At 37.9% G+C, this 26,894-nt stretch overlaps 1 protein-coding gene across 6 annotated transcripts; it reads left to right on the top strand.

Moving 5' to 3' along the window:
- The first annotated feature begins 908 nt into the window (after positions 1-908).
- rnf34b (ring finger protein 34b) lies at positions 909-26,638 on the top strand. Of its 6 annotated transcripts, XM_084400866.1 has the most exons (9): positions 3,229-3,336; positions 5,155-5,195; positions 13,490-13,714; positions 15,250-15,705; positions 19,076-19,138; positions 19,377-19,578; positions 21,370-21,399; positions 22,063-22,104; positions 24,558-26,638. In XM_084400866.1, exons 2-9 carry the CDS (start codon positions 5,184-5,186, stop codon positions 24,746-24,748), a joined length of 1,221 nt encoding a protein of 406 aa, XP_084256992.1. In that variant the 5' UTR covers positions 3,229-3,336; positions 5,155-5,183; the 3' UTR covers positions 24,749-26,638. The 6 variants fall into 6 exon arrangements, with proteins under 6 accessions (XP_084256994.1, XP_084256996.1, XP_084256992.1 ...); XM_084400867.1 differs by lacking the exon at positions 5,155-5,195; XM_084400865.1 differs by lacking the exon at positions 3,229-3,336 and having other exon boundaries at positions 3,347-5,195.
- The last annotated feature ends 256 nt before the right edge of the window (positions 26,639-26,894 follow it).

Below are 26,894 nucleotides of genomic sequence, written 5' to 3'. Positions count from 1 at the left end.
TTCTTCAGGGCATGCTGAAAGAAGCCCTGAAGAAGGCCCCATGCCGCTACGCGTGGGCATTTTAAAGTTGTCCGTTTAGGACATGTCATTTCTTTAATAAAGACATTTTAACTAAGGAGTGCCTCGGCTACCAGAGATTTTTTCTCCACACTGCACAACAAACACTGTCATTCTGATTATTCAGACACAACATGAGCAGATTTGGTTTTAATTCACACTGCAAATTACTATTTTTAATAGTAGGCCTAATTTAATGATTACATTAAAAATGTTAATTTATTAAGTTTAAATACATTTTTAAATACATTAAGTTTAAATACACTTAACATTTCATTTAAATGAGATAGATCAACAATGAAAGTAACCTCATTAAATGATGTATGTTTTACAAAAAAAGTACACGCAGTTTAGTTTTTGAGATGAGGTTATGAATGCTCCAGGGACAACTTCTGATTGAGTGAAACAGTTTGCCCAGTTTGTTATCCTTTCATCGAGTAGGCCTACTTCTATTTCACGTTTTATGGTCCATGTCGCCCCCAACTGGACAAATGTTTGAACTAATCTAACATGTGAAGGACCTAAAAAAAGGAAATATCTGCCAAGATGACCGCAGATAAACTCTAGATCAGAACATTCATAAAATAAACAGGAAATATAATTTATTTTAATGCAAAATTTGTTTCCGCTTGTTGATTTAGTGGCTTCAAAGCTTCATGATAAACTGTTAGAAATGTTCGCCAGAATTGGATAGTTGACCCAAAATTCTGTCATTACTGTAATTAGGCTACACACCCTCATGTCGTTAAAGCCTAAATTAAATCTGTTCATCATATAAAGTGATCGCGTCTCTTCAGAAAATGTGGACTAAACCACTCAGTTCAAATGGATTCGTTTTACGATCTCTTCATGAACTTTTTGAAGCGTCAAAGTGTTAGTTGCGTGCAATGGAGGGACAGAAAGCTCTCAGATTTCATTAAAAATATCTTCATTTGTGTTCCGAAGATGAACGAAAGTCTTAATGGTTTTTGGAACAACATGTGGGTGAGTAATTAATAAAAGAAGTTTCATTTTTGGGTAAACTATCCCAAGTCTTCACATGGAAACATATTTCATTACTGTAACTTGCACACTCGTTTCTCAGGTTTGTTTACTTTGGCAAGTAGGACTTCACGCATCACTTCATTCTGACAGATAGCAAATGTTTAACTTTCTTTCGCTTGCCAAAAGTGAAAGCAATATTGCTTGTAATCTTATCTAATACTAACTGTTATATGTATGATATGAACTTCTCTCTCTCTCTCTCTCTCTCTCTCTCTCTCTCTCTCTCTCTCTCTCTCTCTCTCTCTCTCTCTCGCTCTCTCTCTCTCTCTCACACACACACACACACACACAAAAATAGATAGATAGCTAGCTAGTTAAGATAGATAGATAGATAGATAGATAGATAGATAGATAGATAGATATCTTATGTTTTCACCTGAGCGTTGAGAGAGTGTGTGTGTGGATATAAACAACTGCATCTCTCTCCTGCAGGCTGCGGTGACTCCACCATCTGTAACACTCTGACTCATTTGCATATCAGATCTCGTTAAAATTGTACTTAGTCTGTAGGGCCTACATGTTAAACGTAAAATATTTTTTTCTTCTTCACTAAACTTATTACAGGTGATGTGTGTGCTTACGTATTTTACATCGATGTATTGACTTGTTATATAAAATAGGCAAAATTGAATTCGTATTAAATTAAACGGAGACTAAATAAATCTGTCTCCTTAAAGGGATAGTTCACCCAAAAACGTAAACGTTGTCATCATTTACTCTCCCTCAAGTTGTTCCAAACCGGTATGAATTTCTTCTGCTGAACACAAAAAAAAAAGGTATTTTGAAGAATGTGTGTATAATCTCATTGACTTCCATGCAATTTTTTTTCCATATATCAACTGTTTCCCATATTCTTCAAAATATCTCATTTTGTGTTCAACAGAAGAAAGAAATTCAGACAGGTTTGGAACAACTTGAGAGCATAAAACAAATGTTTTGATTTCAGCGATCTTGTCTTTCACTCATCTGCCCACTAGATGTCCTGCTTTCTCACTTTATTGTAAAACAATGACGTGTGTTGCAATGCAACTCTGAAGCTAAAACTCGGATGCAACCGAAATAAAAGATTAAATTGATTTTAATTATGTAAGTCGGTGAGCATGCTCTATTTACGGTATTATTTTATTTAGAGCACGCAGCCTAATTGAATATAAATTTCTAAAATAACGTATTTGTGTAAATGAGTTCAAATGGTTTATCTTGACATGTTAAAAAAATCACAGGACAGCTAAGGTGATGAGTTTTGAAAATAGAAACATATGGTGTTTCAAGTATTTAAGAACAGCGGTGTGTGAGAATTAATAATTGTGAAATACCTCGTCGCTAATAAAACATTCCAGTACTTTCCAGTGCTGTAGAGACCAAACAAACAGCAGCCCGTTCTTATCAAACTCATTTAAATATTTTCATTAACAACAAACAGCAGGCAGTTCGTATCATACTCATTTAAACGTCCCCAGTAACCACAAAATTTTGATTAAAAGTTAGCCAGAGTTCACTAAAGAAACGCTCGAGAACAGAAAGCGCGTTGATCTGAAGAGGTAACCATAGCAACAGGCCGCTCGAGCCGCTTTCCTCTGGCGTCGGACGTCACGTCACACAGACAGAAACATAAGTAGCCTACTGTTATGTGTCACATAATATAATGTTATATATTATATGTATACTTTTATACACATTTATATATCGTAAGTAGTTTGAAAGGTCGGAATCCAATTAGATTAAGCCAGATGAATCTCAACGGATTGCGCGAGCACAGAAATTCCCTTTTGTTGAAAGTCACTGAATAATTCGCACATTAAGGCAGTTTCCTTGTTAATGAAACTGAGAGTGGGGATTTAATTAGCACGGTTATGGAAATGAGCTAATCAGAGCTGGACATAATTATCAGCGTTTTACACATCTGCTTCCCAAACAAGGTCTGTTGAGAAAGCAGTTAAAGGGTCACACTCACACACTCCAGTGTCGCCGCATCAAACTGATGTCTGCACACATGCGTGGCTACAAGACACGCCCACTCGCCGGCAAACTCAACGCCGATTGGCTGCTATACATACCAGCGGGCCTTGCTATTTCGGGATTGGCGGATCCGCGCTTTGCCATTACGTTATCCTCTTTTCTACACATACACAAGGATGCTAGAAAGAGAAGACGTAATGGAGTGTTCCTGAGTGTCCTTGCAATGCAAATCACTTTAGAATTCGACAGTTTTCACGGACGGGAGTTGCAATGAAGGTATGTAAAAAATACATAAATGTCAGACGTTTTATTGATATCGACGAGATTTGTCATCTGCATGTAAACAACGAAATAATTGATTTCCGTAGGCTATTGACGTTCGATATGTCAACAGTCGGACTTCTTAAGAGTTGCATCAGTTGGATGCATCAAATGACTCTGCAAATAGCAATGCGTGCGTTCTTCCTTATTTTGTATGCTCGTGCATGAGGAGTGTTTGCTTGGGTGACAGCTGAGCTGCATTGTTTTTATTGTCGTTTAGCAAGAGGTATCAGGACAGGTGCAGCTTGATTTGTCCAGTGGAACAGAGTGTACAAGCAGTGATCACCATAACCCAGTTTATCCCAGCACTTCTCTAATGAGATTGGAGGAGAGTCTTTGCCAGCAGTCACTGGATGAGCTGATATGAATGGACAAGCAGCTCAGACAGTCATGAGGGACAGAAGTGATTTCCCCTACTAAAACGTCACAATTAAATTATATCATAGTGATTATGACGTCAGGATAGCGATACAAGTATTGCGCTTGCGATAACAGCAGTGGTTCCCTCTACAGAAACGTCGCGATGTAATTACGTGCTTAGTAATTATGACGTCACAATTCTTGTTGTGATGATTGCTACTTGTATAAATCGGCAGGCAGTTCAGACAGTCATGAGGGGCAGAAGTGATTTCCCCCTACTAAAAAGTCCCAATTTATTTATAGTGTAGTGATTATGACGCCAGATTAGTGAATGATTGTGAAAACAATCAGGTTAATATCAGTGGACCAGCAATTCACATCGTTTCTCCTACTAAAAATGTCTTGATTTAATTATGTATGTAGTGATCATGACATCAGAATAATTATGAAAATGAATGTTATTCTGATTGTGATGACTTGCTAGGCTTATGAATGTACAAAAAGTCAGGAGGGATATAAGTGATTTCCCAGAAGAGAGTCGGAATAGTCATGAAAATAGTAATTCTGTTTGTGATATCTGGCTGAGCTATAGTTAGACCAGTAATTCATTGTGACCAATTTTGAATTGTGGCATAGTGATTATGACATCGGAACTGTGCTGAAAATGATTGTGATTGAATCTATTTGTGATGTCTGGTTGAGCAGTTATAATTGGACCGGCATTCCAGACAGTAATGACTAAAATGTCAGTTTTGAATTATGATATACAGTATGCCATCGGAATAGTGATGAAAATGTTTGGCCATGCTGGTGTAAATGGACATAAACATCACAAATAAACTATCACACAGTGGTTATGATGTCAGAACAGAGGAATATGTTGAAAAGTGTGAAGATGAAAATGACTGATTCCAGTTTTTTTTACAACGGGAAAATCTGCTCAGACAGAGATGATTCCTCTCATTAAAACTCAAAATGTAAAAATGGCATAGTGATTATATGTATGATGTCAGAATAGTAGACTGTAACAAGGAGGGAAGATTGTAATAAAAATGTGTTTATGATTGTTGTGATTTGCCGAGATGTTAGGAATGGAGAAAAGCGGAACAGAAGTGATTCCCCTTCTAAAGCATCACAGTTGAATTATGACATGATGAATATTATGTCCGAATAATTGATGAGAGATGTGATCAAAAGTTTTGGTCGGCTACTATGATTGTGGAGGTATTTTAAATGTTTTTTAAACCAGAGTTAATAGTGGGAATTTGCAGATATAATGTGATTTACTTGCAGGGGAGAAAAGATCTGGTGATTGTGGTGAGTTTTTAGTCAGCACATAATGACTAAATGCTTTCAAATACTAATTTCCATTCAATGTGTGAGGCGTTTTTTTTTTTTTTTTTTTTTACACAGTGTTGACCTCACTTCTTCAGGGAGCAGCCATGAAGCAAAGCGTGAGTGGGTATAATTAGAGGGTTAATCACATGTTAGATAATTCTGAATAATTCCTCTCATTCAAAAGAGCACTCCTGTCTGGCCTCGTTTCTCCCGGTGGTTTCTGTGATGGCACTGTGTAGTGACACTTTTAAAGCACAGAATCTCCCGGGAAGCAAAAGGACAAACTGCCTTCTGTTCTGAAAGAAAGCTTTTTCTGAGGATAGCCACTCTTCTTTTACATTCTCTTTTGCTTAATTTGAGTGGGAAAGCATTTCAAATCAGACTAAGGTGGAAGTATCAGGGATTTTTTTTTTTTTTTATGTGAATTGTGGATATTATTTCTGGAGGTGTTCAGAACCCTATTGTACATTCAGTCAATGATATTTATCTGTTCATTATTTCATATTCTACTTTATTTGGTATCTGGTGCACACTATAGCTGAAGTCATTATTTTTAGGACTCTCGAAAGAGTTAAACAAAAGTCTGGAGAAGTTTCAAATGGAGATAATCTGCCTTCATCTGTTTTATATTAAAAAGCAGTGGAAATGAAATGGCATATCTCCACCAAGATCATTATTAGAAACGCCAGTCATTTTGTAATAAAGTTAGCAACAAAAAAAAAAATCTACTGATGATTATGAAGATTTTTCTAAATTTACATTTAATAAAAAAAACATCTGTCTTTGTAATGTTGTCTAAATACTGTACTATATTAACAATGTCTTATTAGATCCCAGCAAGGTTCCTACACTTCTTTAAAGGATTAGTTCACTCAAAAATGAAAATGTTGTCATTATTTTTTAATCACCCTCATGCTGCTATTTGCATTTAGCATTTTTTTTTGAAGAATCTCCTTCACACAGCTCTTTTTCCAAACAAGGAAAGCTTATAGTGAATCAGGTTTATTATAGTTAACTAAAACCATGAAAAAACATTTCCGTTGCTTAAAATATGTAACATACACGTTAATAAAAAAATAATATATATATATATAAAAAACATATTTTATCTCAGCTTATTGCCAAGGTGACATTACTCATTTTAATTTAGTTGAACTAAAATAAAAATTTGTAAAAACTGTATAGACATATTTAAAATAAAATAAAAAAACTGACAAAAGTGAAAAATATGGATCCGTTTTATGATGTTTTTAGTCATTGTTTGTGGCTTGACTCCTTCATTTTAATTTTTGGATGAGCTATTCCATCAAGAAACATTTCTTAAACCAACAACACGTTCAAAGCTGCTCAGTCCCATATCTGCTTGTGTGATTAGTTATGCACTCTCATGTGAATGCTCATTAGTCAGAAGTCATTGGAAGTCGTGCATCTCTGTCAGTGTCAGGGATTTCATTACGCTGTGGTTCTTCCTGAGCTTTACAAAGGCCGTCGCCGCCGGTGAGAGGAGAGACGAGGCATTTGCTTTACCTTTATTCCGTTGTGAATCAGAAGTGCTGATTCGTTGATTTTAAGAAAATCAGGCACAAGTCAGTGGAACGCATCTTGTCAAGTCATCTTATTCCCAGTGCTTAATGCAGTTATAAGTTTCTGCATGTATTAAATCTTGAGCACTGGAGAGACATTAGTCTGAATTCAGTTGATGTTGGCATGCACGTGGTGGTCTCTCTGGAGTCCAGTGTCCTCATCAATTAAAAATAAGCATTTACCTTAAGATTCGCTTTCAAATGAGTCCCTGTGCAGCGAATCGTGACTTAGGGGAACTGTAACGCTCTGTTTTCCTTGAAGGAAACAGCGCTCTGAAGGCTCTTGGTCTGACGTGAGAGAATAGGTCATCAGATCTCTAAAAGCAGGAGACTGTATCGCTGGAGTCCTCCAGACTGTCAACCTGTCAGAAACTATATCAGAACCAATGCTGGGTCAGATGTACTTTACGCCAGACGGACGAGATGTGCACACACACGTTATATAAACAAACATTTCCAAGTAGATGTGGTGCTTTTTCCTTTGACTTGTTCAGTCATTTCTCATTTCTGTAACTTCCACTTTGAAGCCTTTATACAATGCATTATTAAGATATTCTTAAAGCACGCTAGTTTTGGGGAAAGTTACTTGTACATTACAATATTGCATTACTCCCTAAAAAGGTGACTAATTGTGTTTTTTAATCTTTTTATGGAAAGTCAAGTCACCTTTATTTATATAGCGCTTTATACACTACATATTGTCTCAAAGCAGCTTTACAGCGATAACAGGAAATGATGTAAACAGAGTTAATTTTGGCAGCTCTAAAAGAAAATAATGCCATTGTTCAGCTGAAGTAAGTTCAGTGTTGATTCAGTTTCGTTGTAAAGATCATCAATATTTAAATGAGTTAATTTCATCTTTAAAGCAGTTCTGCAGAAAACAGTGATGTCATCGTCCAGCTCAGTTCAGTTCTCATCCCATAGTGTCAGTGCAGTCAAATCAACAATATTGTTGAATATAAAGTAAAGGGTTAAGTTACTTTTGCATTACTTTTTCTGACCTGGGCTGGGTTTGCTTGTTTTGTTTTTAAATAATAAAAAAGCAATAAAAAAGTTTATTTCACACCAGCAGTGAAATAAACAAGCCTCAGGCTGAAGGAAATGCAAATTCACTCTTGTACAGTAGAGGGCGCTGCTCAGAATAACCTTCAGTGGTGCTGCCACTCTGGATCACAGAAGAATAGGATGCAGGAGAAGAAAGTTCTCAAACCAAAAAATGAAACACAAATGTGATGTTTAACCAGAGAATGTATAATAGGAAGAGAATTGGCACTCTCTGCTTACTTCCGGGTTCTGGATAGGTTGCAGTAACACGTCTCTGTCCATGCGGGGGCGCTCGCTCGCGAGTGCAGAATGAATGGAGGTCTATGGCGAAAAACCCTCAAAATTCTCTTTTCTCAGGATATAATTTTTTGTCTAGTAATTTGAATGTTGTATTCGAAAGGAGATGCAAAGAAATTACACATTGCTGGGTGTTAGATTTTTTAGAGCCACTTATTTGGTTTAAAAAGTCTTTTAAAATGTCAATGACGTCAGAATGCTGACGTCATTAGCAGAATGCTAGCGTGTTATGGGCAACAACAACTCAACCTGTAAGAAATCGAAAAGAAATAAGTACTCGTTCATTCAGCTTTCGACCTATAACCTATGTTGAACTTGCAAAGCCTACAATAAAATCTGAGATTTCTCAACGGCAATCGGGTGAAAGAGACACATTTAGCCGTCTAGCCCCATAGACTCCCATTCAGTCTGCACTCGCTCGCGATCACCCCCAGTGGAATTCTAATGGAACTGCAACCAAAATCAATACAATGGGGCTGAATAGGGAGTGCCAAGGCTCTCCGTAGACGGGCTCTGGTTTAACTAAATGTAAACGGTCCTACTCGACCCGCTCCGAGCGGGATTCAAACTGGGGTCTCTAGCGCGGGAGGCGGGTGCGCTAACAAAGACGCTAAAGACCACAGTCGCTAGAGCTGTCGCTAGAGCGCCTCTAGTCTCAGCCTTAGACGTCATGCCCACGGAACGTTGGCTAAACGTCTGATGCATATGGTACACTTAACTGGAAACACTTCAGGAATGTCGAAGTCGTCATCTGATTGGTTGAATTTTATCGGATTTCCGGGGGGCGCGAGTGTCGCGTTTATTTTCGGTCCGCCGGGAAACAAAGCGCAGACGTGTGATTGCGGAAGAAAAACTGTTGTGTTTACATGAGTGACAATGAGCATTTATCAAGATCAGCTAAACGTAGGATTCTCAAAAGTATGCGAGGTTCACGGCATAGACTCTTTAAGAGATGTCCAGGAGTTTTGTTTGAGGCACTTAGTGGAGACAAAAAGACGCCATTGTTGTTATACGTGCACGAACAGATCAATGACTTACTTCTTGTTTTCTTCTCCTTCTTTGATTTTCTATGCTGACTGACTTGTTGCACGCCGGTCTGTTGTTGTGGGGACATTTCCACGCCCCGAAACGTGACGCTGAACGAAACGAACTGTAATTGGTTGTTTGACATGTCGGTCAAACGGCCTTATGGGCGGGCCTTGGCCAAAGAAAGCTGCTATGAATTCCAGACCTTCAGCCGTCAGTCTGAAGGTCTGGCTACGCGAGACTAGAGCGCCTCTTGAGATCAGGGGAGTGAGGTTTACACAAACAGCTCTTACTGGCATACATCCGTTACACTCACCCCCCTAAACCTCACTCTCCAACTTGCGTTACTTATTTGAAAAAGTAACTCCGATACTTTGTTGTAATTTTAAAAGTAATCCATTACTTTACTAGTTATTTAAAAAAGTAATCTTATTACGTAACTTGCATTACTTGTAATACTTTACCCGCAACACTTTACTCAGTTCGATTCAAGTTTATTTGTATAGCGCTTTTCATATACAGTGTCTTTCAATACACTTTGTTTCAAAGCAGCTTCATAGAAAATGTTTCAATGATAGTCAGTTCATATGGCAGCAGTAATATACTGTTATACGGTAATACAAGTTATGTGGTTAGTAAACAATGCATTCACAATGAACACAAATAACATGTTAGACAAGGATTACAATTTTTGTCATGCATTATTTCATATTCTACATTCAGGCTTCATAAAAAGTGCTGCAATTTGTAAGTAACTAATGCAAATATACACAAGAAATGCGAGGTCTTGGGTTTAGAAGCTGCCGTTTTCTTCTCTCAGTGGTTTTGTGATGGACGTGGCCGCCTCGCTGAGCTCACGGGGCTCTAATTGAAGTGACAGGGGGAAGCTGTGCCACCGGCTCTCTGCCAGACTGAAGCACGAGCAGCGGCTTCATGCCCTGACCTTACGTTACGCAACACGGAGATCACGCTAACTGCCATACTGTTCAAATACTGAGGGAACTGCCAGAGGGATTCCACTCAAACCCAGGGTGCACTTCACGAACAGCCTTCGTTGTTGCTTTTTGAACTGGGTTGTGCTTTTTGAACTGGCTTACACTTATTAAATGAAAAAATATTTGTTTATTATTATAATTACTATAGTTATGGCTAATACCGAGTTACAACCGTTTTGCAGAAACTTTATAACTGAGAAAAAATAAATACAAAATTGTTCACTTCCATTCAAAAGTTTTGGTTCAGTCTGTATTTTTTTAAGATATTAATACTTTTATTCTGCAAAGACTTATTTCATTGATCAAAAGTGACAGTAAAGATATTTAATATAATGTTACAAAAGATTTCTATTTCAAATAAATGCTGGGTTTTTTTTCTGTTTATCATAAGAATCAGTTTTCACAAAAATATTTTAGCAGCACAACTGTTTTCAACATTGATAATAATAAGAAATGTTTCTAGAGCAGCAAAACAACATATCAGAATGATTTCTGAAGGATCATGTGACACTGAAGACTGGAGTAATGCCTAAAAAGTCATCACAGGAATAAATTACATCATAAAATAATATATTTTAAATTGTAATAATATTTCACAATATTACTCTTTTTTAATGTATTTTTGGTCAAACAAATGCAGCCTTTGTGAGCATAAGAGATTTCTTTCAAAAACATTAAAAAAAAAATCTTACTAACCCCAAACTTTTGAACGGTAGAGCATTTATGTGTATTGTCGGGTCCACAAGCACCTTTTATTTAGTTTTTCTAATTTAATGCAGTTTTTTCATTACAAATTATATTATCAGCATAACAATTAGTGTTAAGTGTTGCAAAATCAACCAGCCCTTTTGCTATAATTGTCTGCTCTGTTGTCTTTCTATATAAGAGAAAGAATCACTATTATCTAATTGTTGTGTGCTCATACTGTACATACACACAGCAGTGTTGGCCTGCATTTTGTAAGTGTTTAAACAGCAAACGGAAAAAGTTGGTTGGACGTTGGACGTTCGATATTCGCGTATTTAGGGACCGTCTCTAAAGTTACATGCGACATTGGTAGACGTTTCTAATTTCAATTGCATTTGAAGACAATGACTTAGTCATAAAACCAACTGTAAAGTGTTCATCTAGGTGTTACGTATGATGCACTCCTTTTAGATTGTTGATATTTATTACAATAAACTGTTAAATCATTTATAAATATTGCTATGTATTTCGCTACTATATGGGGACATACACAAAATATGACATAAAAGCGCCTGGCTTAACCTGCCCTGCACTGAGCAACAACAGATTTCAGCCGCTCAGCCAACACTGATATGTCAAACACAGAACAACCCATCGCTCTCTCTGCACCATAGGATGCATGTATGCTCATTTCAGCTCATTGATTCTCCTGCTCTTTAACAGAAGATGCATTCCCCCCCTCTTCTGAAGTGTTATTCTGAGGCAAGACATCACGGCGCCATGTTGGATCACAGACGCTGATGAAAGCTGCCGTTAGCCATGTTTCTTGATGGTTGTGCATTTAAATGAGGGTTTATTAATCAAAGAAACAATGGATGTTGTTTCCTGTACAAGGATTTTATTTTTATGCTTTACTGTCCATTCACTGAGCAAGCACGGATCTGATTGGCAGACTTTACGAAACTTCTGTGAGTTTTTATTAAAGTGCACTATGTAACTTATTTTTTGTTTAAAATTAACAAAATTTAAATAATGAGTCAACACGCAATCGAAACATCTTCCAAAACGTGTTTTTGTCTTACCCTGATTCACTATGGTAAGCCCGTTATAAGTGTTTATATTTTAGACCTGTCAGGATGGTAACCGTGGGAAATTGCATACATGCGTCACTCGCCCGTGTGAGTGTGACTCTTCGAATCTGTTAATACAGAAAAGTTGCTCCAGCTACTTTGATGCGTGTATGTTGTGGGAGTGGCAGGGGTTAGTTGTCACAACGAGCGAGAAAGGTTGACACGGAGCAGCTAAATCTTGAACCTCTGGGGAATCACCCATTTTAAACAACACCTGTCTAAAAGAGAATGCGACAGAACTCGTAATAAAACAAGAATCAACATTGGCTTGGCTTTTTCGGAGATGGCGAGAACTGAGGGATTTGAAATGTTTAAATTGCCATATGTAGCTCTCTAACAGAGGTCATTGTAAAGTGTTATCCATTGTGAAGGGTCAATTCATTATGGTTGTTGTAGTGCTGTGCTGGGATTTACTGGGAAGTACCGTACTATTAATGGGTAAAACTACAGAAATGTCTTCTGCTAGTCAGGGGTGCGTTTCCCAAAAGCATCGTTAGCCACCTATGGTCGCAAGTTCCATTGAACTCTATTGGTAACGACAGAACTTGCGACCATAGTTGGGTTTGGGAAACGCACCCCAGCTTGAGATCCTTTCCATCTAAACTGGATATATCTCTTACTATAAGCCTATAGTAGTGAATGGTTTATGAACATTAGGATAACTACATTCATCCACTGTCATGGCCGTATGCCAGCGGTATTATGAGACATTCAGCATAGTGAAACCATCAGCATAGTGAAACCAACATCTTCTAAATTTACTCCTTAAGTAAATGAAAGCTCTAGAAACATCAGACCATTAGACCTTCGGAGAATACTTCTGGTAATGCATGCTTTTTATGATTATTTTGAAAGCATTGTTTGGTTTGCACATGCATTTGGCTGAAACCAGAGACATCCATTAATCTCAGCTGTTTAGCTCGTACTGGCGTTTTGCTCCGCCGACTCCGTTTTAACACTCCAAATGCGTGCTAGAATTAGCCGGACCTCATCTCGCCCTAACAGCCATTTACACTGTATCATGTTCCTTGAGGATTCACTTAAGGACTGCAATGCATTGATTTAATCCAGATGATTACTAACAGATTTTATGAGTGTGGAGGTTGAGTGGATTCAGTTGTTTATGATGTACAAGTTGCATATTGTGAAGCATGCACTACAGTTTTTGAATATATATATATTCAATATATATTTTAAAATGTTACTTATTCCTGTGATGCAAAGTGGGATTTTCAGCATCATTACTCCAGTCTTCAGTGTCACATGATGCTTCAGAAATCATTCTAATATGATGATTTGCTGCTCAAGAAACATGTATTAGTATCAGTGTTGAAAACAGTTTTCACTTAGGAGTAATCACTGGCATAAATTTGATATTAAAATATATTAAAATGAACAAGTTATTTTAAACTGTAATAATATTTCACCATATGAATGTTTCTACTGTATTTTTGATCAAATAAATGCAGCCTTGGTGAGCATGAGACTTGTTTTAATGTTTTAAAAACATTTGTTTAAAATTTTTTAGTATATGTGCTTGATTTCATGTGTGACTGGCACACGAATTTGCCCTCTGTGGTAAAGTGCATGATCGTCTTTGCCATTGCTTTATCATAACACACACTGTGAACATGTCCTTCTTCTCCAGGCGGGGGCCTCCTCCATGTGGGCGTCATGTTGCGGGCTGCTGAATGAGGTGATGGGCACGGGGGCGGTCCGCACCCAGCAGCCAGGCTTTGGAGCCGGAGCAGGGCCGTTCCGCTTCGCCCCGAGTGCTGGTTACTCCACCTACCCACCCAGCAGCACCACCTCAGGAAGCGCAGGCCTGGCGTGCAAAGCCTGCGGACTGGCCTTCTCTGTGTTCAGGCGAAAGGTAGGATACCTGGGGTTTATGAAATATGATTTATGATTGTGTACATATAATGTTGATCTGTCATGCCTAAGTCTGGCATGCCTCATTTCCTGGCAAAGGAAAGGACAGAAGTGATGAAAGATCGAAGCATTCACTTTTCCACAAAGCATCTGTGTTTTGAAATCCTATCAGCACATTCACACCTGTCTGCAGACGCTCAGATGCCCAGACAATGTGATGCATTTGCAGATGCTCACACCAGCACACATATGCACAGACCTGATGGATAGACCTGACATTAACCCAGAGTGCAATGCTTTGATTGAACAGCTCATTCATCAGCAGGGTGGCATTTGATAACAGCCACTGAGCTTGCCAACAGAGATTCCTCAACTGCTTCTGAGAGTCTGAAATGCCGTGCCGTGTTTGTATTCTGTCAGCGTCAATCAAAACAACTAAAGCATGACGTAATTAAATCACACGCATAATAGTTGAGTGTTTAAAGCTATGCTATGCAACGGTTGATGAAGTTAGTTGCAGAGGAACATTGTTTTTGTTATTACGTGAGTTAATACAATAATGTAAGACGCATATCTGAAAAAGATTTCTTAGCAAATGTGATGCTATGTTGAATTTTGTTGAATTATAGGTTCTGTCGCCTTCAGTTTATTTAAAATGCTCTAAACGGGTTGAATGAATGATTCAATGACTCACTCATAAATACTTCACTTGTTTCAGTCAACACAATTGTTATTTGAAGCACAAAGTACCTTTCAAAAGGTGATTTGCTCTATTCTGATCGCTTCCGCAGATATCAGTGTGTATATGGGAACTATGAACTTTTATCCCAGTACTTTTGTGGTAATTCCAATATATGTGACACAGAAATATCGATAGTGCGTGTGTATAAAAAGCGGTTTCATATCTTCACATAATAACTGCTTTCTCTGGCTCAGCGGCAGATTTGAATATTCCGATTCCCATTTAGGAATGACATCACGTGGGTGTTTGAATCTAGATCACGATCTTTTAACGATTAATCGTGCAGCTCTACTACAGGTAAAAAACACATAGACACTGGTTTATGGGTTCACAAGATCACCTAGCAGTGAACCATTAAAATTTCGTACCGTTTCGAACCGTTTGCGCACAAAACCAGTGATTCGAAAAAAATTATTCACTGATGTTTTGAACCTTCACGGAGAAGTAGGTGCATATCAATTTACGTACATATGCACTGTTCTATACCGTTGTGTAGTATAAATAGTGCGAGTAGTGCGTTCACTCGAATGAGGCGAATAATAGCGAATAATAACTGTCGCAGCTTTCCTTACGTAGCGGAGGGGGGGTGGCAATCAGACTGACAAAACCTTATGAAATTCACACACAGTTGAGTACATAGCGCATATAAGTGCGTCATTTGGGACACAACTAGTGTTTCGAAAATGTTCATCCCTATTATGATGTACTCTCTCATTATTCAAATTTTGTTCATTTTGAACCAAAAAAAAAGTGAGGTGGTGTAGCTTTAATGATTCATCTCACTCTCTTCCCAGCACGTTTGCTCGGACTGCAAGAAGAGCTTCTGCTCGCTGTGTTCCGTGCTGCAGGAAAACCTGCGGCGCTGCGCCACCTGCCACCTGCTGTGGGGCACGGCCTTCCAGCGGCCCAGGTTAATGCGGCTCCGCGTTAAAGACCTGCGGCAGTACCTCACGCTGAGAAACATCAACACGGACACCTGCAGGGAGAAAGAGGACCTGGTGGACCTGGTGCTCTGCCATCTGGGTGCCGAGCTGGAGATCGGGGAGGATGAGGAGGAGGAGGAAGTAGAGGAGGCGGAGGCGGAAGCGGAAGCGGAAGCGGACACGGACAGTCTGCCATCACTTCCGCGCTCTCTCTCCACGCCGCCCGCTTCCACGGCGCGCTCCTCCTCCCAGCAGTCGGCGCTGTCCGTAGCCGTGTCTCAGGGAGAAGCTCTCAGTCGCAGCGATAGCTCAGGGACAACCAATCAGGTGAGGCGCTTTCTTTCAGTCACTTTACTGATGTTTTCCCATGCATTGCGTCACAGTTCAGTTATAGAATGCGGTTTTGTTTTGTTTTTTGATTTGGACACTTAACATTTATGAGTGTATAACGTAATTATCAAGACTATTTTACTCATTTTTAACATGGAAACAAGTCCTATATGTGTGTATATATATATATATATATATATATATATATATATATATATTAGGGGTGTAACGATATTCGAACCGAACCGAAAAACCGCTATACACCAACCACGATCGCAATAAGCTCAGTGTTTTGTTACATTCGATAATAAGCAAGGTGTAATCTTTCAAATTCTGTCTATTTGATCACGAAATTCAAACATTAAATGTCGTTTTGGCGCTCTTTGATGTGGCGTGACAGATCACCGTACTAGGCTCCTCATTTAAAGCGGCAGCGCGGAGCGCGAGTAAACGCGATTAAACGCGATTCTCTTCCTCAGTTACAGAATAAACATGAATGGACACCTGAAGGTATGTTGAAAGATACAGTATACTTACTGAAAGGCATCACAACTCAGTCAGTGTTTCAGCAGCGGAAATACGTCAATAAAACGCTTAGTTTTTCACATAGCTTTATTTAACGTTACCTCAGGCAAGTCATTCAGTGTCCACAGCTTGTTGGTTTGCTAAGGAAATGAACTCTTTCACTAAATAAATGCACTATATTAACCTATATATTATATTTTACTTAACCTTTTAATGACATCTTGATTATTTAATGTATGTTTAAAATATCTGTCATGAAAATGACAGCAACTGTGTAAATGATTATATTTCAATAATAAATTAGAGTAAAAATGTTAATGTAAAAACTGCCTCATGTGCAGTTTACATGTTTTCATACAATTTGTTACTTGAGTGTTGATTATTATTATATCTAAAAATAAATAGCAACTGAATTTTAGGCTAAAAGTCTAGGCTCTTTAATGTTATAGTAATGTGCAAGTAAGGGCTCCTATATAGTTTACAGCATTAGCAGATACTTTTTTTTATCCTTGCGAAACGTTTACTTGTAATTGAATTAATTTAAAGACAAGGACACAATTTGTTAATTAAAGCACTGTTAAAAAAAAAAAAGCAATTTTAGCTTTCTAAACCCCCCACTCCACCTAAATGAACCGAACCGAGACGTCAAAACCGTGGGACGTACCGAACTGTCAGTTTTGTGTATCGTTACACCCCTAATATATATATATATATACTAATTTACTATAAGACGTGTGATTCAGCATTTATAATCAGTAAGATATATTCATTAAATTTACAATTTACAAAAAATAAATAAATACATTTCACTTTAATACATGTTTAGTATTCTTTTTTATAATTTTGTTAAATAATATTTATTTATATTTATTTTCAATGGTTTAAATGGCCACTAAACAGAGCAATATTTTGAAAACACAACAGTGTTTACAGATTTACACATTTCAACCTTCAAATTACTTACCTAAAATTGCACAGTATTTTTTTACATAAAAAATACCAAAAATCTTTCTTCTAATGTATTGCTTTAACATTACTGTCAATTATTATCTTTACATTTTTTGTTGCGTTATATCATAATTTAGCATGCCTACTGTTAAAATGCGTATTGCATTATGCATGTTGAAGCATGTTCACTTTCTGAATACATAAGCGAGGGTTTCTTCTCAATCGTAAACATTTTCACTCCCTGATCTATTGACTCCTGTTCTCAGTACAGTTATTAAGCTGCTTACAGCCCTCAGTTAGCAGGCACTCATCCGCTCTGACGTGCTCTGATGTGACGTGACCGCGTGGATACTGGAAACAGCTGTACCCCACCAGGCTAGCCGTGACGTTTAAGCCTTTCCTTTTTATTTAGACGTCACGTGACATGCTGAGCGTGTTACATAATGTTGGAACGGGTTGTCCGATAACTCCTGAATGACTTACACTTACAGTAAAAGAACAGCACAGACATTAAGGCGCTTTTTAAGAGGCAAATGACTAAGTTTGATAACTACGTAAATTCACCCTGAAGTTTTAAAGAGTGTGTCTGTGTGTTCAGGAAGAGACTGTGATGGTCTAGTGTGACTTCAGAGCCTGAGTTGGCAGACTGACCCATTCATTATTAATACGCAACCAGCCAGCAAAGCTGCACGACGTCTGTACGTGGCCCGTGTGTGTGAGATCTCAGTCCATGTGCTGAGCCTTCTCATAAACACACAGTCATTCTTCTGCAAGACAGCAGAGAGGAACAACGCAGAGCCATTAGCTAATTGTTCTGAATGCGGCAAATAGGAAAGGAGAGAGCGAGAGAAAGAGAGAACAAACGCTGTCTGCACACAGTCCTTATTATTAGAGTGACACAGGGAACGAATTATTGCAGTCAGTGGAAATTAATGATTGAATCTGTAATGTGTTGTTATTTGATGTGCAGTTGCAGAACCGAGGGAAGCTAATTGTGAAGATGTGATGGTAGATGGTTTCATTTAAATGCACTTAAACAGACAGAAATTATTCATAGTTTTGAAAAAGCATTTTGACACTCAAGAATTGCATGAAAGACTTTCATTTTTAACATGGTGAAAACTTTCCAAATGGCTCATTTTTTTATGATTTACTTTAAGATGTGTTTTACAATTTATAATGAGTAAAATGTTAATTGAGTTAAATCTATTTCTTAATGAGGCAATTTTAGTTCAATATAATATCATATTTATTAATTATTTATTATATTACATTAGATTATATTTAAATCTGGTTCTTGGAACTTTCTATTCATCAATGAATCCTGAAAAAGGTTAATCATGTTTTCGACAAAAATAAATGTTTCTTGAGCATCATATCAGCATATTAGATTGATTTCTGAAGGATCATGTGACTAGAGTAATGGTGCTGATCATTTCAGGTTTATATTCACAGGAATAAATCACATTTTAAAAAATATACTCAAACAGAAAACTTCACAAAAAATTTCACAACTCTGTTTTTGCAGTATTTTTCTTAAAAAAAAAAAATTTGTTTACTGGCTCCAAACTTTTCCAATATTTGTTTATGTTTGTTTTGTTATGTATAACATATTTGTATTTAATATGGCTTGAATTTATAGTCTTCTTTTTTTCTGGCCAATCTAACATTTATTACAATTATTCATTTAGCATTTTTATTCATTTAGCATATTTTTTCCCACAGCTTTAATCTATCCAGTTTTCTTTTCCAAATGAACACAAACACTAAAGAGGAGAGATGATGGGATCTGTACACACCGCACCCATGATCACCACTGCTCATCGGGTCAGAACACACATTCTGACTTCAACCGGATTTTAATCTGATCTTGATTTCTGTGTTTTATCTTCAGGAACATGGAGATGCTGCATCAGTTTCCCTCCTCAACCTGGAGCCTCATGACGACATACTGGAGGTGAGACAAACCATCCCTGTGTTCACTTCTGACAAAATCAGCATGCCCTGGTTGATTGTGCGACCTGCTGTGAAGACGACTGGGTTACTTCAGCATCCATTAACATTAATAATTCAGTGGCATCCAATAATTCTGCTTAGTGTTTGGCAAATACTTCAGAAAAATCAGCAGTCTGATATAATATCAATGTGGGCTACAGATCCGTCTACATGTCTCTGTTGCCGTCTGTCCCGAGCAGGCCAGCCCAGCGACGCAGAGACGCGCGCGCGCCTCCCTCTCGGACCTGTCCCGCGAGGACGACATCGAGAGCCTGACGGTGCGGCAGCTGAAGGAGATTCTCGCCCGCAACTTCGTCAACTTTTCAGGCTGCTGTGAGAAATGGGAGCTGGTGGAGCGCGTCCATCGTCTCTACAGAGAGAACGAACTCAACAGAAGATCCAGTAAGACTCAATGTGACGCATTATAAAGCAAGTTAGACTCTACCTAAAGTGGTCTACTTATACTGTGGTTGTTTCTATAGTCACCTAAAACTATTCATAGGCAGAAAGAGAAAGGTAGAGACTTTAGTTGATTCAATACATGTTATTCAATTTCATTCTATTAGTTGAAGTTCTGGCACCTCCGTCACAACATACTGTACAACGCCATGTACATTCACATCACATGTTAACACAGATGTAGGATTACGCTCACTTGACATTGCAGTTATTTACAAATAACGAAAGTTTGTTATTTGGGAAAACAGCCCAAAATGATCCAAATATTATAGCTGTCCAGTCTGAGACAGTTTCAGATGCTTTAGTGATGTGCCCCATTTTGTTTTGTTTTAGACAGTAATTAATAGAGATAATAAGACTAACATCAGCAAATGCTGGATTAGTCTAAATTGCAGATCATAAGCAACCTTAGGCACTGTGGAGATATTACTTTATGGGATGTGTGAAAATCACTGGCCGTGTGAATGAACCAAAATTTACATTATCAGTATATTTTCCGGAATCTCTGTGTGAAAGGGGTTTAAAGGGATACTCCACTTTTTTTGGAAATAGGCTCATTTTACAACTCCCCCAGAGTGAAACAGTTGAGTTTTACCATTTTCGAATCCATTCAGCCGATCTCCGGGTCTGGCGGTACCACTTTTAGCATCTTTTAGCACTTTTAGGAACTATACTCTCATTCCTGCGTAATAATCAAGAAACTTTGCTGCCGTACCATGAGTGCAGCAGGCGTAATGATATGACGCAGCGCCTGATAATAGGTCTAATAGGTTAGACAAACTTAGTCCCGGTCACGTTGGAAGTTACTGAGCTGGGGACTATTTTCAGGCGCTGCGTCATATCATTACGCCTGCTGCACTCATGGTACTGCAGCAAAGTTTCTTGATTATTACGCAGGAATGAGAGTATAGTTCCTAGCCATATCAGCCTAGAAAATCGCAACTTTACATTTTCCGTCGGTCTTAGTACACGATGTAACTACAGAAGAGTCAAGTTTTAAATAGGAAAAATATCAAAACTCTTTGTTCATTATTTTTGAGAGAGATGCTAATGGTCATGTCCGATTCAATGATCTATGCTAAGCTATGCTAAAAGTGGTACCGCCAGACCCGGAGTTCGGCTGAATGGATTCGAAAACGGTAAAACTCAACTGTTTAACTCTGGGGGAGTTGTAAAATGAGCCTATTTCCAAAAAAAGTGGAGTATCCCTTTAACAGTCTGAGAGCGATTTGTCAAAAAAGGCCTTGATCCAGTGTCAAATGGATTGGAAAAAAACGAAGTCAGCAAGTTTTGTGACCAATCTGAATTCAATCAAAAAATATATTTTTTTAAGCAGATGATCCCTCTTCTAGAAGATATCATGAAGATGTTATCTTAGTACAAGTAGAAGAATAGTGCATGAAATGTTCCTTGGGTACTTTATATAACAGACGGCTTTATCTTTTACTGGCTATATAATTGGCAAAATAATGAGAGGGAAACTCTGTGGTCAGTTTTCTGGATGTTCAGGCTGAAAAGAGCACAGCTGACATCATATAATAAGAGCGATGGATGAGAAAGAACGCAGTCATTTTATCACAGTCTTCGAATCTTTTTGACAGGCTGCATGTGAGAAAAGCAACATGAAATTGAATCAGTCAAGGATCAGCCCCAAATCAGCTGTGGCTAATAGGATTTTCAAACAGGCTTGTGCTCTCCATAAAATTGATTCTTTTCATTTTCTTTTCCTTACAGTGGAAAATGTTAGCAACAGCCTTGCTGCAGGTAAGCCAACCTGTTTTGATATTTTACCTCACAGTATTATTTAAAAAAATATTTATATACTATTAAAGTATTTGTTAATATTTTGAATAACTTTTAATTTTATATTTTCAGTTTGAGTTTTAGTTGTGCTTTTGTCAGTTTTATTGTTTTATTATTTTTCTATTCAGAATTATGTATTTTAGTTTTAAAATAATTTTAGCACTTCAGCATAACTGTTGCTAAGGCTACATTTCTACTTGCTCATTTTTGCTATGTAATTTTACTTTAGTTTTAGTTAACAATAACAACACTGTTACTTGAGACATTAACCTCTGTTTATTTTGATGGTTTAGTATGAAGTGTTGTCTGTCGTGATAACAGTGTAAATATAAGCTTAGAACACTATGCTTAACTCTGGATTAATGTCTTAACAAAGGGGTCAGGATTAGGCTAGTTAGCGTGAGTAGTTAGTTATATTATGCATAATATTTAAAATAAAACCATGATTTACAAATGTATATATCAAAACCTGACCATTAATTACTAACCCAGTGTGAAAATGGAACAAGATTACTTTCTGGTTAACAATGTCAAGTTTTAAAAGACTATTTTCTATTAGCATGTGAGCATTTTGACAGGGCTGTCCAATGCTAATAACGCTAACTCTATGTTTGTCGATCAAAGTCATAGCTTACCCTCCTCCTATATGCAATGGAGGTATTGGAGGTAAGACTCAGCCTTTTTAATGCGGCTTCAACATCATCATTACCATCATCTCATTACCATGAATGAAAAGTGACTCTTCCCGATGCATGCTGAGAGAGTTTGATATGTGGTTCTCACGTGCATGATCACATTTGTGTCATGATTTGTGCTCCTAATGTGATCTGTCTTTTTATAGCTTGTCACATTACTGTAATTGCACCTTGCCATCATCAATTATAATAATGATTAACACGGCTTGGAAAACAGCCCAAAATGATCCAAAGATTATAGCTGTCCGGTCTAAGACAATATATTAAGTGGCTTTTTGGAGAAGGACCAAGTTTCAGATGCTTTAAGGATGTGCCCCATTTCGTTTTTTAGAGAGCAATTAATAGAGATAATAAGACTAACATCAGCAAATGCTGGATTAGTCTGCTGTACAGGAGAGTTGAAAGCACATACTGTATATCATTCATTAAAAGGTATGACCGCTGAAATTGACTGGCTGGAAGGATTTCAAATAAGAAAGACAGAGTGTTAAAGGTGAACTAAGTAACTTTTTTTACCTTAACTGAACAGCTTCGGAGTCATTGGAATGGTTATATTACTTATTTCGGGTTGAATGGTGGTCGTTTCGCACATAGATATCATATATAAAGGCTAGATGTCTCGTGCCATGTCTCCATCGCTGGCCAATGGAGGTCGACGTCCGCACGTGGCGGCCATCTTGCCACAGTGTACTCGCTCACTACTTCAATGGTGCATGTACTTTTAAATAACCATAACTTGCTCATTTTTCTACCGATTTTCAAACGGTTTGGTTTGTTATAAACGTCAGAGATGTAGTTATGACACTGCATACATACACTGCATACATATGAAAAATTATAACATACATGTTCAAGCATTCGGAATTATAGCCACGTTAATAACGTTTGTAAGAAACCAAACCGTTTGTAAATCCGTCAAGATTTCAGCGAGATAAGAGGATTTGTGTGCGTGCTGATCATTCACCTTAATGCACAGAGCACTGTGACAAGATGGCCGAACGATGATGCCGGAAGTGACTGCGCCATAAGACATCTAGCGTTTATATATGATATCTATGGTTTCGCACCCCCCTGGTGCCCGTGAGCGGAAAATACGCACTTGCTACTTTGGGGCGGCGGGCCGCCGGCCGCCGCGTCAGGAAGTCTCGCGTGATATCAGGTCTCGCGATGTAAACAACTGCTTTACGGCCAAAAGAAATCTGCTAAAATGCCGTCATTATTGCGCTCCCTCACGCTGTTCGAACCCGAATGAAGAAGACGTTTTAAAGAATGTCCCATCTGCTTTGATGTCGTTGATCTACTAGCCTCTGGTGTCTGAGAATAGCCAACGAGTTTTTACAACAGTGTTGTCAAATATCTATTCCGAAGCTGTGGGGGGAGCTCTAGAGAGAAACCTGCGAGCAAAAAGCGAGAATACAGCGAAGAAATCCCGAAGTTACTGAATGCAGCTTTAAAGGAGTGACCATCAGTCCGCCATTTTGAAATTTGTTATAAATTTTAATATCTCTTAAACAATTTGACATATCGGCACAAAATTTGGTAGGGATCATCAACAGCATGTCCTGAAGGTGCCTGAGAAGTTTTAAACAAAGCGCCACTTAGTGTTCTAAAGATATAAGGATTTTTGCAAAAACGCTTTTAACTTTTCCAAACATTGTCCAAAGTTTGTTTTCATGTCCTTGCGTTTCTTGGCTTATGCCGATTCCGACGATATCTCCATCATTTTGTTTGTCCGCCATTTTGAAGTGAATGGAGAAACCAAAATGTGGCCAAAATATGATAAAAGATGATAATCTTTGGACCAAACCGCACAGAAATAACTCGACTGATTTTTTTATACTTGCCACTGTTCCCGAGAAATACCTCTCCAAAGCTGAACGTGCCTGGGTTTGTTGCCTTATGCTATTTAGCTTAGCATGCTAATTTGTTAGCATGCTAACCAGTTGCCATTCTTTCCAATATCTTTGCTCTTCTGGCTATGCACTGCTGTTGGCCCCGCATCACTGCATGCAGCTATATTTTAAATTCGATTTTTGTTCTTTAAAAAATATCGCATGCTCATTTTTTTTTTTTTTTAACAAAATATTCACATTTCTGCTTTTAAATATTTACCATGCATGGCCCCTTATATTTTCATCATAATTGCTTTTATTAAAGTAGGGGGCAAGACGAAAACATTAATCGAAAATGCTTTCAATGGAGTTTTAAGTTGTATTGAACACGTAACATTTCTTTGAAGCATTTTAATCAAACTGAAAATTTATATCACATTTTTACTGCTCAAAATGTCATTGTCAATGCAGCTACAGTATGTACAAAAAAGGAAAAAAACACAAGCCATTTGTTTAAAAGTACCTTATTACACACGACAAGATCGACAGATGATTAAACCAGATCTCAAACCATCCATGTATTGTCTTGCAGATGGTGTTCAAATAGCTCAGCTGGGCGGCGTGGATGAGAACCTGTGCCGGATCTGCATGGATGCCGTGATAGACTGCGTTCTGCTGGAGTGCGGTCACATGGTCACCTGCACCAAGTGCGGCAAGAGGATGAACGAGTGCCCCATCTGCAGGCAGTATGTGGTGCGGGCGGTGCACGTCTTCAAGTCTTAACCACGAGCATCGCCTCTACTGAAAGACCTCTACAGTCCTGCTGGACTGAGCAGGCTGGGGCCATGAGTGACTGGACCGAGAGACTGCCCCTTTAGTTTCATACTGGGTAAAGTGGTGGAAACCGGTACTGTGCACATCTTATTTACAAGAGCGAACATTTCCTGCTGCACATTTTTATTTGGTCATTCATTGACACTTTTATGAGTTTCTGTGGTTGCTAACCCAGGGAAGATGGATTTTAGAGGAATAAAGTATAAAAATATGAAAGTTTAAATGGTTTACATTCCTGTAAACTTTTTGGAAATGTGTTATTGTATGTGCAATATAAGAAATCTTTACGTGTGCGAGTGTAGAGACCGATTGCCATTAAGATGCATGTTGTCGTAGCAACAGTGAAGACCAATGTCGTGAAGGGGGAACGTAGGTGCCAAAGTAGAAATGTGCAGAAAGGCTTCTGGTTTATGTTTTTACGTGCTATGTTATTAATATGCGTGCTATTTTCATGTATTGGCATACCACAATTTCGTGACACAGGATCAAATGACTAGTTAGCAGTTATTTATAGCAAGATGATAAGAAACTGTATCTTATTTTTTCAGACACACTGGAATCCAGCATCTGCCGTTATGTAGCTTATTACTGGAACCTCAATTACTTTTTTTTAATCTTGATCAAATTTTGCAGTATCTGTCAAATGTCAGGTTTGTGGTTGGTTTGTCTCCGGTTTGTCTCCATTGAGCTGCACCAACAAGATTCTTAAAGATGTGCTAAGTCATTTTTAACTGAACATGTGCGATAATAATAGGGTGGTTATTAAGGTAACGGAAGTTAGGCTGGCTGCCATGAGGAAGTTTCACCTTTATGTAGTCTCATGAGTGTACATTATCAAAAACATTTGTCCAAAGCAAAATTACTTAGCGCACCTTTAATTGATTACATGCCTTGGTAGGTTTTATTTACACAATATTATTTTTTCACTGTTGGTCAAAAATTCAGCTTCGATGTTATTCATCTCCAGCAATACCATGAAAGACATCTGTTTTTTTTTGGTTTTGCTGTGTTGTACCACATTTACATGGCAACAAAGATTTCCACAAGCGGTGCTACATGGATTTACGCATCACAGTTCTCTATCACATTTGCTCCATAGCAATATTATTTGAGTTGAATAAACTGTTACTTCCCTTTTTGTGAATATTTATATTTTCTAGATCAGGTTAAGATAAAGAGGAGGTTACTTGATTCCTCTAAATGCCATTTGTGGCTGTGAATTCTGTAGTTAAATCCAAGTTATTATGTCTGTGGTATTGCCTAGACAAACAAATATAAAGGAAAATTTAATCAATTAAACATGATTTTATATACATGTGAAAAAAAATTGTACATGAAGTATATGGATATATTTTCCTCTTTTCTCCAGTTTTTCTTGCATTTTCTTTTAAATGTTACATCCCCCCTCAGTGTTCCAGTTTTTCCTTGAATGTAAACAAAATTCATTTAGTTGTTTATCTTTGAAATCAGTCCAAATTAATGCTACAGTAGAATTTTGCATTCTGATGTCACGTCCATGTACTTCTATAATCAAGACTGTTTTTAATTTGCTTCTTAAAAATCTCCACACCCGTCTGCCCAACACTGACACTGTGCTTATGTGTATGTTTCTAATGCTGCTATCTCTAAAAGATGTCACTTGGTAGTAGGTAACTACTCTAGCTGAGCAGACAATGGACAAGACTACACTCTAAATGACTTAAACTGAACGCTGGAAGACGTTTTGGGATTTGGTCTTTGTATTTTGGAATGTTGAACTTTTTATTTTGGTAATTCAAAGATGATTTATTAAATTTAATAAAATATGGTACCTTGAACTAACAAAATAAAGATTTTACTCATTTCAGTGTTTACTCTTCTTTCTGAGGCGCAAATAGCGCCCTCTAAAGGCTGTTTGGTGCTTACAGTCATAGGAATAGAATACGTTTCACTCAATCAGACGTCAGCAGATAAAATATACTGTATATGAATGGCGCAATACTCCGATATGGTTGCTAGTTATTCTGGAGAATGGATTCGACAAGGTAATAAGCCTGTCTGGTAACCTGTACTACATTCAATTGTCAGTCTCAACTCGAGTTGCAAAAGAGCGGCA

This window comes from Rutilus rutilus, assembly GCF_951802725.1.
Source record: "Rutilus rutilus genome assembly, chromosome: 25".
In the NCBI taxonomy this organism is placed as follows: domain Eukaryota; kingdom Metazoa; phylum Chordata; class Actinopteri; order Cypriniformes; family Leuciscidae; genus Rutilus; species Rutilus rutilus.
The sequence above is the reverse complement of the archived record's forward strand: the minus strand, read 5'-3'. Positions and strand labels throughout refer to the sequence as shown.